The sequence below is a fragment of the Phalacrocorax aristotelis genome, chromosome 1 (assembly GCF_949628215.1).
Source record: "Phalacrocorax aristotelis chromosome 1, bGulAri2.1, whole genome shotgun sequence".
Lineage (NCBI taxonomy): Eukaryota > Metazoa > Chordata > Aves > Suliformes > Phalacrocoracidae > Phalacrocorax > Phalacrocorax aristotelis.
Window position 1 is genome coordinate 146969498 of NC_134276.1, and position 13949 is coordinate 146983446.

Sequence of the window (13949 nt, forward strand, 5' to 3'; positions counted from 1 at the left end):
AAGCCCCCAACTCCCATATTTTGAAATTTGCAGAAAACAACATTTTCTGAATGTGGTTCTGTCTTAAGCTCTGCTCTGCCGTCCACCTATACGCAAATTCCCTTATTTCCTGCTCTTCAAAACATCTCCTGTGATAGCACCTCCACTACTTCAGATCTAATATAATATTGAAAACTTTTGTATTTTACTGGTAGAGCTGGTTGCTTGTAAGCCACCCTGGAAGCAATGTCCCTACACCTCTGCCAGGGAGAAAAATTGCTATCGGCACAAGATTCAGTATCATTCACACATAATTTTAAAGCTTCACGAATAAAAACTGGAACTCAATATGAGAACTGGGAGATGTTTAATTTCATGAGAAGGGAAGCTTTAAGGATCAAGTTAGTTAGATTTCTCTCACTTACTCTTAGGTAAAGCTTTCCTCTCTCTTCAGTTAAAGATTGTTTAAGGGTTAAAAGCTCCCTGGAATATTTTTGAAGAATTTTAAATAAAATTTTGTGAACAAAAATGCGGAAGACAGGGCAATTTCAAGAACAGATTTTAAGAGGAAAAATAATTGTTATGATTGATAAGACCTTCTCTCTGCTAGTACAGAGAAATTTCTAGCACCCAGAAAGAGTTTCTGGGCATTTTTATTTATTAAGTTATTAATAAAGTTTAATTTATTAATAATCACTTCAAGGTTAATAAAAGAGAAACTTTAATAAATCTGTTCTGAGCAGTCATTCAAGTACTTCTTATAGAGAACAATGAATTATATATTGAAGTAATATAGACCAAAAACTAAAGAATCTAAGCAGGATACAAGTCTAGGCATTATTTGCTAGGAGACCCGGGGCGGGGTGGGGAAATTACTTAGCACTTACCCTCTCGTTTCCTCTTCTTGTCCTTTTCCTCTTTGTGTTTTGATCCACTGTTCCAACTGCAGCATTGAATTAGTTCTCTGCATAACTCTTTCAGACTCCACATGTGACTGAACCGCATTGTGCTGACCTCCATCTCCAGTGTCTGCCAGGACAACACCAACAGCTTTATTCTCAGACCCATTTAAATGAACTGGTCGGAAGTGTCCAGCCTGAATCGTGGTTATGGGTAAAGTCCTGTATTCGGATCCCAAAGGATTTAGCTTTACACTGTTAATTTTCGTCAATGGTTTATCTTGCCCAACTTTCTGGAATCCATATTTTTCAGCTTCCAAAGCTTTCTTCTCCTCATTTTTGTTCACTTCTTTGTTTTTCTGGTTATTTTGTGCCTCTGGCTTAATTAGCACCCGATGGTTTGAAATATTATTTGCCTCTCGAGATGGTGTATTTTCAGTGGTTAACTTCTCTACTCTGGAAAGGAATATATGACAAGCTATATCATCAACAAAGCATTCATTAAAAAACAGTAACAAAAAATGAAAAGTGAATATATTTGTGTTTACCAGGGTTCTTTCAGTGAATCCCTGTCCAGATACCTTACCCCGATATCTTGTCTTTGAGAGAAAAACCCAGGACACATTTTCACAATAATCAAGGACAGGCTGGTTTTGTTGTTGTTTTAGGGTACTTTGTTTTGTTTTGGGGGTGGTGGTGGTGATGGTTGGTTTGGTTATTTGTTTGGTTGGCTGGTTTTGGGGTTTTTTGGTTGGAGAGTGTGAGTTTTTTCTTCCATGCTTCTCTATCTCTTTGCTATTTTAAAAGCATTTATAACATGGAGTAAATTTTTAAAGCCATCTTCAAATTAACCCCCTAGAAAAAAGTGTGCAAGAGAAAATAAAGCCAGAGTCTGAAAAAAATTGATGTTCAGTTCCTAGAGGGCTGGACATTCAAACAGTAAAAATATTTAGTGGTTCTCCAAGAGATAAAGCTTCCAGATGTCAACAGACTGAAATTCAGACGATTTTAAAAGCCATCTTTAAAAATAGGAGCAGATTACATTGCTGACCAGCTTGTGATTCACAATACTGCTGAATTTAACATGTAACAAGCTCCTTTAAAGACAGCAAACAACTTTTCATGGTCACTGACTTCTATTAGGTTTCTCTGGTATGTTATCACTTTGGCTGGCAAACATTTTGTGGAAAATAACTGTGGCTTCCCTAATTTTAAGGGGGAAAATAGCTGCTGACTTAGGGAACCGTACCACAAAAATAATGATATTTTTAGATCAGTTACTGCCTAACAGTACTTACAGAAGTACTCAACGTATGCAGTTCTAATAGCTATCATCTTTTTAAAATTCAAAATGTCAAGGAGCCATATGTTTTTCTATACTGGGACATGAACTGAACATCCAGCTCAGATAGTGACATTTTTTTCTGGTTTACTAGGGAAAAAAAAAAACACAAAACCCCTTAAACGTTTTGATCAACATTTTTGGGTACAGAAGGAAAGACGACCAAGAGGTATAATTCGTTAAGATAACATCTCTGTATAAAACCAAACCAAGACCAAAGCTTTATTTAACGAGGATGTCAACTTAACCTTTCACACTGTTTTGCATCTCTTTTGCAAATGCGTTATTCATCTTTATAACTGTGACTAGTTCACGTGTTTAATCTGTCTGTAAAACGGGCATCACATACACAACTGACCAAGAGCACAAGTATGACAGCTCCTATGAAAAATGCTCTAGTTCCAAGCAGAGTAACAACGTACACAGCTGTAAGCATTTTTGCTTACCCATCTTTAACACGAGGCTTAAACGTCCAACAAGTCTACACTTCCCCAGTAGATTGTTTAAGCCATGAATTCCCAACAGGCCAACAACTCTATGGGACAGAATCCCAGCAAATACATAAAGGACTGAAACTGTAAGGTCCTTACAAAAATACAACCTACTGCTAATAATATTGGATACTTCATTTTATATACACCTCCCATTACCACCCTACTCTTGCTATGAATTGTCCATGACGTGAAAGGAATTGAGAGACTCCTGCCTTGACAAGTACACGATTTCAAACGTATCCATTAGAAACAGCAAGACATCAATGTCCTCTGCAAAATGTAGGCAAGTTAGAATTAAATGCTCATGCACTTTGCATGTTAACAAGGGGCGGGTTTTTTCACCATGCCTCTTTCTGACATAGTTGTGATGATCCCAATCTCATCTTGATACTTCACAATGTTATAAAGTCCTCCAAAACTCACTCTATTAACGTAAGTAGCTCAAAATAGTTCTTTCAGTGATTATTCCAGAGCTGCCTCTGTGAAAGCGTACACACATGTCAAACACACTGCAAATGAAAACATCCCTACCAATAATCTAACATGGACATCTCTTTGGCTGTATGCTTCAGCATTATTTTTAAACACAATGTTTTTTTCTCATACATCACTGTTAAATGCAGAGGTTGGACACATCTGATGCTTTCTGCTAGCAGAAAGGAGAGGGTAATACTTCTGCCAACCATAAAGTTTAGAGAAAAAAAATCTCAATGCAAAACCACTTTTCATGTAGACTTTTGTGGGGGAGGCCACATGTGGTGGAACTGCTATACCTACGTCATCTTTTCTGTAATTTCCAATTATCAGACAAGAAATGCTATGCTAATCTCCTACTGCATATTTAAAAGTGAGGTGTTTTCTTTTTATTTTTTTTTTTCCCAAGACTTTAAACTGTTCCCAGGACCAAACATTTCTGCCTAGGTTCCTTCTCAAGGTTATGAAAAAAACTGGATTACCTGCCCCCTCCCACCTCAAAACTGTACTACCCACTGTCTTCCAACAAACTAAAGGAATTCCCCACACAGGAAAGTGAATGAAAAACTCGATTTCCCACAATTATCAAGTCAAAAAAGGGTGTTAAAATTTCAGTTTTCAGCCAGTGCTCAAGAGTTTACAAATAAATTTAAGGACTACCTTGCAAATACCCCTAAATATGGGCATTAATGTATGCAACATGCCTTGATAGAACAACCTGCCCCCTTATATAGCACTTTATATCAACCTTTCTCAAGGTGCTTTAGAGCAGAGAAGCATTTGCCATTTTACAGATGGAAAAATCTGTGGTGCAGCGGAAGAGTAGCATCTCTAAGGACATTCATCAGATAGGTGGCATAGTCAAGACTTGGCACAGTGTTTGATTCACGCTATTGTATTTTCCACTGTGGATATTAATTAAAAACACAACAAACCCCAAAATCACAGAATTATTTTTCCAAGCAATCTCTATGCTGTATCACTTGTTACTATGGTTATACACAGCAGAGCCCAACACTGATATGTGATATTCTTTGCGATGGTGTAGAGGCTGAATGACTGAGATTTGAAGAAACTTCTGGTCTCTCCTTTAACTTTGTGCAACAAATCAGCCAACTTGGTGTGAGCAAATCCAAATGGGATAGAATTATCAGAAACTAATAGGTAAGTGTAAGAAACATAAATCCATATTTATATTTGGCTTCATATGTATATCTATCTCTCAAAGATATTCAACAAGACTTGCAGGGCATTTTGAGCACAGGATAGGGAGAAGACAAAAGAGACTAACGCATTGAACATACATGTTTCAGCATATACTGAATGCAATTTATAGGTTTCTACAACAAATCAGGAATAATATGTATGGAACAGTAATACAGAGAAAGTACTGTTTTTCACTGTTTTATGTAAGTAAGTAATTCCAAAAGGGGAGGAGGCATGTAATCAAGTATCAGACAAGACACAAAGACTGATCTAACAAAGCTAAGCAGAGGCATTTGAAAAGAAGCAGCCATCTTTTCCTAACAGAGTGATGTTGGTAAACCCCCACTGTGGATGTCATTATGCTAACAACTGGGTTTTTGGCAGCTTATCTTATGCTGTTCAGGGAGAGTAACTGCACTAGAAGGAAAAATCCCCACTCTTTTCTCAGTACACGCTGCATCACTCAGAACAAAGGCTCTGGCACACACAGCTGACAGCAAAAGGATAGAGAAATGATGCTCTTAAAGATGGGAGAGTAGAGAAATCAGCAGTTAGGGTAGAAATGATAAATCAGTATGTTGGTGGACACTAGCACCTACAAACACAAGCAAGCAATCAGTACTCAGAGATACAACTTAACTCTGGTCTGCAGTGATGCAACATGGAATGAGGAAGATCTTTTGCTAATCCAGAGAGGTTGTTTGAGATCATATTTTGAGTCTTAAGCTTAAATAGTTCCTCACTGACTAAAGTATTTGTGTTTATTTATTTTGATAGGTCCCTCAGTACATTATTAAACTTGAATTTACTATCTAGGTAATATTAAAACAAAAATGTTTAGAAAGGAGTAATTACAGTTAAGTCAAGACGACCAAATAATAATTTGTCCTTCCCTGCAGTTAAATATCAGAAGGGAGTTGTTCTGCTGTGACTGCAGAGCAGTTCTAAAAGAAATGAATACATTTTTATTTTCTCACTTCAATATCTCATTTCTGTATTATGTGGCGAACTATGTGTGGAAAGTAAGTATATTTTATGGAACCTAGGCAAAACACCCACACCGTAATGTTTTAAATATTCCATTTATCTTTTTTCTCTCCAAGGAGCTCACATCCTCAGAAAAATAAAGATGCAGATTGCAGCTTTGAAATGATTTAAAGCTGAAACATTCAATTTAACAGACTGTTGAGTTTGGATTTCCTGAGTATCGTAAGCAGTGAAGTTCCTTGACTTCTAGATTTAAAGAACTATACTGTAAAAACTGTGACTTTGGGCAATTCATATTAACAAGCACTTAAGAGTGGCTCAACATCAGTTTGCATAAATATTTAAGGATATAAGTTCTTAATAACTCTAGCTATTGTATTGTAAGTATCTAGTCTGTTAGAAAATTGTATTCAGTTCAATCTTAGAACGTCTCAAAAAACCAGAACTGAGAAACAAAGGCACTGGCTGAATTTGACTGAACCAAAATCATTTATGTTTAGAGCTATGTGCATGCCAAACTTTAGGTTACTTAGGGATGAGGTAATACAATACTTAATACTTAACAGATTTTTACAGGGAAGAAACAGTATTTCTTCTGGATAAGATCATATCCTGCTACATGGTTCATTTTAAGAACTGGTTCGACAGCCAAAAGATGGATTCTTTAGAAAACAGATGTCTGAAGGATTTTCTTCCTTACTATAGCTAACAGACTTGAAAGTCTTTGAGACTCCACTGGTCTTGAAATGTATTTTCTCTCAAATAATTATTTCAAGACTACTAATAAACTTTTCAAAGAGGTCACATCTACTTCTGTTTTGTTCTAGGGTTTCTTGCCTGAATTAAAACAAGATGGTGTTGCATTAGTCGCTTTTTTTTGTTCTTCTGACACTTCTTTTGGCTGTTGGCAAGCCTGTTCTGCCTGTGATATCCGGACAGAAAACTATTGATTTTGCTGCTGAGTGCTCTTCTACTCATTTAGTGTGCTACACTGATTCACCAAGGAGTAAGATAAGCACCCAAAGCAATGCAGGAGGATGTATAGCTGGATGAAAAATCTTAGATAAGCTCAGCTGCATAGGGAATCCCTACCATTTGCCTATATGCTGCCGAACACCTGAAACAGGCAGATGTCAGTGCTGGAACAGGCACTGCGGCTGAAAGGAGGTAGTAGACGTGCATGGCCAAGCATTTCAGGAGGCTGGAACACCCTTCACAACAGCGGAGTGCACATCGGTCTTGGTTAGAGCAGCCATGGCACCACAGCCAAGGAAGGACAACTAGCCTGCAAAGCTGTGCCAGGCACCAGGGTGAGCTCACTACAAATCTTGCTAGGCTCTGAGGCAGCAAACATGACTGTACGGCTATGTAAGTGAAATGCACAAAAAAGTGGGTACTTACATTACCATTCTGGATTGCTTCTTATGTTAAAAGAAATGTCACATCTAATAAAGTAACATCTGTCTATATAATTAGGTGTACCAAGTATCTTCTATAGAGCATTGACTATTACAAGAGAGACTATGAAGACGACACTTATTAAGGAGGCTCTGTCCAACCATAAACCTAATACTGCCAGTTCACCACTAAACACCTTGTCCATAAGCACCATATCCAAACATCTTTTAAGTACCTCCAGGGATGGTGATGCAGCCATTTCCCTCGGCCTTTTCCAATCGTCCCCTGGCGCAGCTTGAGGCCATTTCCTCTCATCCTATCACCTGTTAACTGGGGGAAGAGTCTGACCCCACCTCACTACAACCTCCTTTCAGGTAGTTGTAGAGAGTGATAAGGTCTCCCCTCAGCCTCCTATTCTCCAGGCTAAACAACCCCAGTTCCCTCAGCCTCTCCTCATAAGACCCTCCGGACCCTTCACCAGCTTCGTTGCCTTTCTCTGGACAGGCTCCAGCACCTCAATGTCCTTCTTGTAGTGAGGTGCCCAAAACTGAACACAATATTCAAGGTGTGGCCTCACCAGTGTTGAGTACAGGGGGACAATCACTTCCTTAGTCCTGCTGGCCACGCTATTTCTGCTACAAGCCTGGATGCTGTTGGCCTTCTTGGCCACCTAGGCACACAAGGCTTCCAGTGGTAACTTGCTTTTCCTTGTCAACACATGAATACATAAAGGATAAGGCTCCAGATCAGGTACGTATAAATTTGATGACAGCTTAATGATGAACAAGAATAGATCCCCACAGGTTGTCCATACGCACGACTGTCTAATTTAGCCAGAAACTACAGTGGTGAATTTGAGACTTATGAAAAGTTTAAGCCAAAGACTACCATGAGTTGAGCTGCTACTGCCGTTAAGTCAGGAGGGCAGGGGAAGTCAAACATGCCTGCACATAGTACTTGCCATGGTGGTACTACTGATGCTGCTGGCTAAAGGAACTAGTCAGGTTTTTGTCCTCTAGCCCTTTACGCTCAATGCATCCGTATTCAGAACAGAACTTAGATTATCCAGTATTCTTAAATTAGTAAGGGTTCTTCAACATAAAAAGAAATTACATTCTATTTTAAGGTATGCCCTTTCATTTCAATAAATCAAACTAAATATGAGGAAGAAATACACTGTGCCACTATTTTGCAAATCCACATTACCTTTTCACAGGCTCTGTCTGCACAAGCGCTGCATCTGTCATGGCTTTCATCCACAGCTCCATTTCCTTCCCTGTATCTGTGCAGAAATAATAGGTCCTCATGTTTGGATGAGCTGCCTGATTGGAAATGACACGGTCATTGCAACAAAAATGTAAGATTCTCTGAAAGAAAAGAGACAAATAATGTTACAGTATACTTGCATTAATGTTTTCTATGATAAGATTTCTGCAAATAATATAATCAGAAATATATCAGAAGGAATACTTCAATGTTTCTCTGTCACTGCATTCATATTTTCAAAATAATTGCCTAAAATTTTCAATCATAGCTGCTTCTTAATACACTCAATAAAAAGCCCTTTAAAGTTCTTCAATCTATTAAAAACTATCTTGATTGTCCATTAATGTAAATTAATATAATGGTCATAAATAAGATTTTGGCATAGTTTTTTGCAGTCTGAATGATACAGTAAGTTTTAATTTGTACTTACCATAGTAAAATGATGTGTTGCTTAGGAGGCCAAAAGAAGAGACAAAAGGCGCTCACAAAACAAAAAGAAAAGTCAACAGAAAATATTCAGTAGTGATTTATATCATGATTAAAAAGATTAGCTGTGAAATACTCCTAACAATGATTCATGTAATATTGTGATTTAAGTGATAATAAAACTTCATTTTTGTTTATATGTAAAGATACTTTGTATCTAAGTAACTTTCATTAGTGGGATAAGTCTAGCTGCAGATAGAGTTTACAATTTTAAAACACACAGTATTTAAGATCCATGAACTAGAAATTAAAGACTAATAATAGGTCATATTCATCCATCTCCTTATTCTAGTAATTACATCTATATTTACATCAGGCTAAGTAGTTGAATCCTCTGCTACTGCATTACACAAAAATCAGTCTCAGAAGCTGTTTGTCAATCCTGTTTTGCATAACAACTCAGCAAAATGAGTTCTCTTCACTAGGCTATTGTGCTTTCAGACATAAAGTTATACTGAAAATTTGATTCCCTTACCTTAAAGGCATATTTGCGGTTAATGTGGTCCTCAGGAGAAAGGACAGATATCTGAAAACTAGGTAGAAGTATGCTACCTAGTATTCCTTCTTCTTTCTCATCTGTGAATGTACAGTCTTTGATTAGAGAAACAAAGTGTTTTGACACATTATACTTGTATTCAGACCCTTCAGTGAAACTCTGTACTTAACAACACAAGACCAGCAACAAGAACTTTACCTCGGAAGCAAATGCATTGGAGAATCAGAAAGCGAGACTGATTTGTTACACAGGTGCCTGTATACAGTCTCAGAAGCGTGCAGTCCACAAGAGCAATTTGCAGTCCCTCCCTGCCAACACGTGCCACAGAACCCGCATCACAGAGGTGTGCGCCCCCAAAAACCTGCCAAGCACTGTGAAGTCCAGGACATTTGATTATGGCCACCTTCAACTTTTTCCCGGGACGGACAAGCATAAAACACCCTCCTGAGAGTGCCTGCTCCGTAAGATAAAGTACATGAGCCACCTTATGGAAAACACCACAGTTGGCTTCACCCAGAATTTTTCTGGGGGTCAGTGCTTACCTGCTTGACTTCAAAGCTGAAAAGTAGATGGAAGTCAAGCCTCCAATCAGTAACAAGAACAATACCTGCTATCTATTGCCTGCTCAGTAAAAACTGCAAATACCCACGAGAGCAGAAATGTTTTAAAATAATGTTCAAGACTGTTGGACTTTGAAAACATTTGCACATTCCACTTCTGATATCAGGCATATTAAGCGACAAGATCTTTATAATTCCCATGAACAGTTTACACTCAATTCCATTCTATTTGTAAGCAAGCATATGTTTCAGATCATTGCTAAAAAAACTAACAAAAATTCCCCAAACCAAATATCCTTTTTGGAGAACGTTGGTTTTTTGTAAACTTTTAGAGCAATACATTACAATAATAAATTGACATTTTAACTGGAAGGAACAACCAGCTCTTAAATCCAATTATACTTTAATAAAGGAATAATTGGATGCAATTCAGAAAGTCAAGCTGAATTGTATTTCACATATCAGAAGTCTGATTTCTGATCAGAAGTCTGTATTTCAGACTTCTTAAGATACTGGTTGTGAATAGAGACTGTCCTCTGTAACACTTCTTTTAGCTGAAGATACTGTCCACAACAAATGACTATGTATCTATAAAGTTAAGAAGAAAACAGAGATTTTCCAAAGTTTCAAGCATGGAAAATTTATACTATTACAATTAAAATACATGAAGCAGCACGAAAGAACTACCTCTTATACCTGGATTTAAAAACCTTTTCCCAGTTCTCCTTTACTCACTAAATTCCGAAAAGCCGCAACTTTCATTTCAGTTATTCATATGGGGAAAGCTCTGCCCATATTAGCATTACATAACGTTAGATGTAAAAATTATGTTTTCTTGGATAGTTATTTAATTGGAGAATTGAGCATAAAATTATTTTGATTAAAAGATAGAAAAAATGATGGGAGTAGGTTTACTTTCAGGTACTCAACTGTACTGATAAGTATGCCTGACACCATCCCGTCTCCCCTTCTCAAATATTTCCTCCTCACTATTCACATACATAAAAAATTCTGCCTTTTTCCCCATCTCAGAATGCATGGCAAATGTTGGGGTTTACTTTATTTGGACTGCTGTTTTGGGGGAAAAATTCCCTTATTCTGCCAGATTATACTCTGACGTAAGTCAGAGTATAGTCACACCCACTAGTGCCATAGAAAAGCATTAAGCATTTTTGTCCCACTGAACAGCTGCATGTCTGGAAGACTTTGGTCTTTGTTAAAGACATACTGCTACATTCCCTTTCCAGATTTTAAAAATCTGTTTCCCATCAGACCAACTTTTATCTACACATTACACTGCCCCATACGCATCTTTACTTGTATGCTGTGTATGAATAATACAAGAGAAAATATAGCAGATCTACTGTCAGGCTCTAAGATCTTTTATTTGTTGCAACAATAACCTTCCAATCAAAGCAGGCAGTCTTTTATGTCTCTGTGAAACAGAAAAAGATATTCTCTAAGCTCTGAAAAAATACAATGAAATAATTTTTCTTTTAATCTATAAAACAGATTTAAGCATTAGCTGCTACCACTGTAACACAACTGCAAACGTTCAGTAAGATTTACTAACAAAACCAAAAAACCCCAACAACCACAGCTGCATAACCAGAAACACTGTTTACGATCTGCGAGTAAGTGAATGGCTCCTCCCTTTCAATCTTTTCAATATCTGAGACAGAATTACTGAAAACGTAAAAGCACAGGGTTTAGAGTGCAAGTTCTTTATATTTTAGTAGCCATTTCTAATACCTTTAAGACTATCACTATACATCTTTAATTACAGTTTATAAGCTTTAACTGCTGTCTAGTAAGTGAACAATAGCTAAAAGCCAAGTTTATCACGTAAACAATTTACACTATTCTGCTTGTATTTCAGTGTATTTGGCACACTAACATGTAGAAATGAAAAAGTAAGATTATAGAGCTGTTTGGATTTATTTGTTGGTTTTTCTTCTTCCTTTTTTGTTTTATTTTTAGGTACTTCATGTGCAGTGCTTTAAGTCAGTTTCATCTGTTCTTAAGGCAGCTACAAAGCCGCACTTTCTTTAGAACCTTTGGAAGAGGGAGCCTGAAGACTTGTTTAAAAGAAGAAAACCCTATAAGAACGCACAGAGTATATAACGACTACTTAACTAAATGCAGTGTAAATGTAGCACAATCGATGCCTCCACAACTGAAACTACAGCCTAATTTTGGCTCAGCAGTGGTTCATCCAACTACATATACTTCTTGGGATAAAGAAACAAAGCCTAATGATTATATTTCGATAATTCAGAATTTGTTAAATAAACAGTTAAAGACAAAGCTTTTGTGTTTCATGGCCTGATTTGTCTTGGTTAGACTAGAACCATGCTGCACTTTCAGCAGAACGGCATTTTAAATTCATCAGTCACTGCTTTCAGCATCACCAGCATCAACACCACTTCTACAAATTCTAAAGTCTTATCCTAAACTGAAACCCTTTCTTAACCTTCACAGGGCCGCACACAGCCTTACCAGTTAATCTTCCTCTATTTTACTTTACGTGCTTTACAATCTTCTTTGCTCTTAGCCTCCTTTAAGCTATTATGGTTGTACACCTTATTTCGGGATTGAGTATGTTTCCATATGCATAAATCACATTTGTTTATCCCCCCAGGAGCACTACAGTTAATAATCTGTAACGGTGAAGGAATCGGTTTTCTAACATACGTATCTCCAGACCAGAATTATAAGCAGCTAATTTTTCTCATGTAAAATAAGTTTCATGTAGCTACATAACAGGTTTCTTTGTTCCAAATACAGCAGACACTTAGATGGAATTGGACAATGTTTCACTTTATAAGTATTCATGAACACTGATTAGATTCCCCAAAGGCATATAAATCCTCTTTATCATTCAAAAGGCAGAGTTTCAGCTCCCCTGCACTATCCCTTTCCAACCCCCATTTCAGTTACTTCATTTGCACGAAAAATCAGATTTAACCTGGCGTATTTAGTTCCTAACAACAGAAGCAGCGAGAAAACGATAATCCAGACTTTAATAAAAGAGGTGGCTGTGAATGGGCTTGCTCTTTAAGTGTACCTGACAGACAGGAAGCAGTTCTGTGAAATTGGTAATTAAAAAAGTAGGGGGAGAGGGGGGAGAGAAGATAAAAGTAGCAGGCCTGGATATTGACAGCTATACAACAATTTAACCCATTAAGTTAAGTAGCAGCTTCATCTTTCTTACATTTGAGTGGTGTGTAGAAATTTATCTACTTCCAGTAAAATTAGCAAACGAAGCTTTCCTGAGTGGAACTTACCTCTGTAATAGAAGAGACACAGATCTGAGAGCACAAACCACCGTTTCTTCCACAACTTCATTCCAGTACTGTCCTGTATTAATCAAAGTAACTAAGTCAGAACTTTCAGACTGTTAATAGTCATCATTCATAAAGCAAACCAGGTACTACATAACTGTGGTTGTGCTAGCAGTTCATTTTCTTGGCTAAAATATTTTAAGGTCTTCTCATCACAGACTTGACGCTGCAAATAAATATCATAACCCAGGCAGCCTGAAGTTAACGTGATTCATGAATCATTGAAATGAGAGCCCATTATTTTAGCATGCTAGAAACCACAATCTACAGTTAACTAAAATTGTATCCATCTTTTTAAAAAGGAAAAGAGAAAGGTAATACGTGGGGTACATCCTCCTTTGTTTTATGAAGAAACTCTCCACTGAACTTCATCTTCTACTACCACTCATATCTAGAGCAAACTTCTTTCCCAAATAAAGTTTATTCCTAAAGCAATTTCATTTTCTTTCATGCTTATAACCAATTTGCACTGCACAACTCCAAATGAAAGACTGCCACCACTACTGCAGTGTAAATAAGCCAGAGCATTGCAGCGCATGCATCCTAGTAGGGTTAGATTTAATAAATATGTTAATCTGTTCCAAGACGAAAGGGATGTGTGAATTATCAATATTTTTGTAGTATATAGGTTTTGTGACAACCAAGAAGAGAGATTCTATTAACGAAAAACTGTGTGGTGGTGTGGGTTTGGTTTTGGGTTTGATTTGGGGTTCCTTTTGAGAAAAGTCAGCATAATTTTTAGCCTCTTATTTCAAGCTCTGCTCTTTTTGGGGTGGGGCAAATGAGCTGAAGGAGGGAGAAGAAAGGAGAAAGCAAGTATTATCTAGTAAATATTATTCAGAAAAAGTTTAAAAAATCCTTTGCCTCAAACATTTTCATAAATACAGTAACTACACACTTTATAGCACCTTACTCCTGAGGAACTCAAAGTGGTTTAACAAACACTAATGAAGTCTGGAGGTGCTGTCCATAGCAGTCAGCTCCTATTTCACCACTGGAAAGGCAGACACAAAGAGGA

General features: G+C 37.3%; 1 protein-coding gene across 13 annotated transcripts in view; it reads right to left on the minus strand.

The window, feature by feature from the left end:
- The window catches only part of PLEKHA5 (pleckstrin homology domain containing A5), a 173645-nt gene that overhangs the window by 43986 nt on the left and 115710 nt on the right, over positions 1-13949 (minus strand). For 7 of the 13 annotated variants that reach the window (XM_075114728.1, XM_075114720.1, XM_075114662.1 and 4 more), the window contains 4 exons: positions 12875-12947; positions 9007-9107; positions 7986-8146; positions 867-1334 (listed from right to left, as the gene is read on the minus strand). In XM_075114728.1, coding sequence (XP_074970829.1) covers positions 867-1334; positions 7986-8146; positions 9007-9107; positions 12875-12947 — 803 coding nt within the window. The remainder of the gene's footprint in view (positions 1-866; positions 1335-7985; positions 8147-9006; positions 9108-12874; positions 12948-13949) is intronic. The other 6 variants (XM_075114694.1, XM_075114702.1, XM_075114652.1 and 3 more) reach the window with 1 other exon arrangement.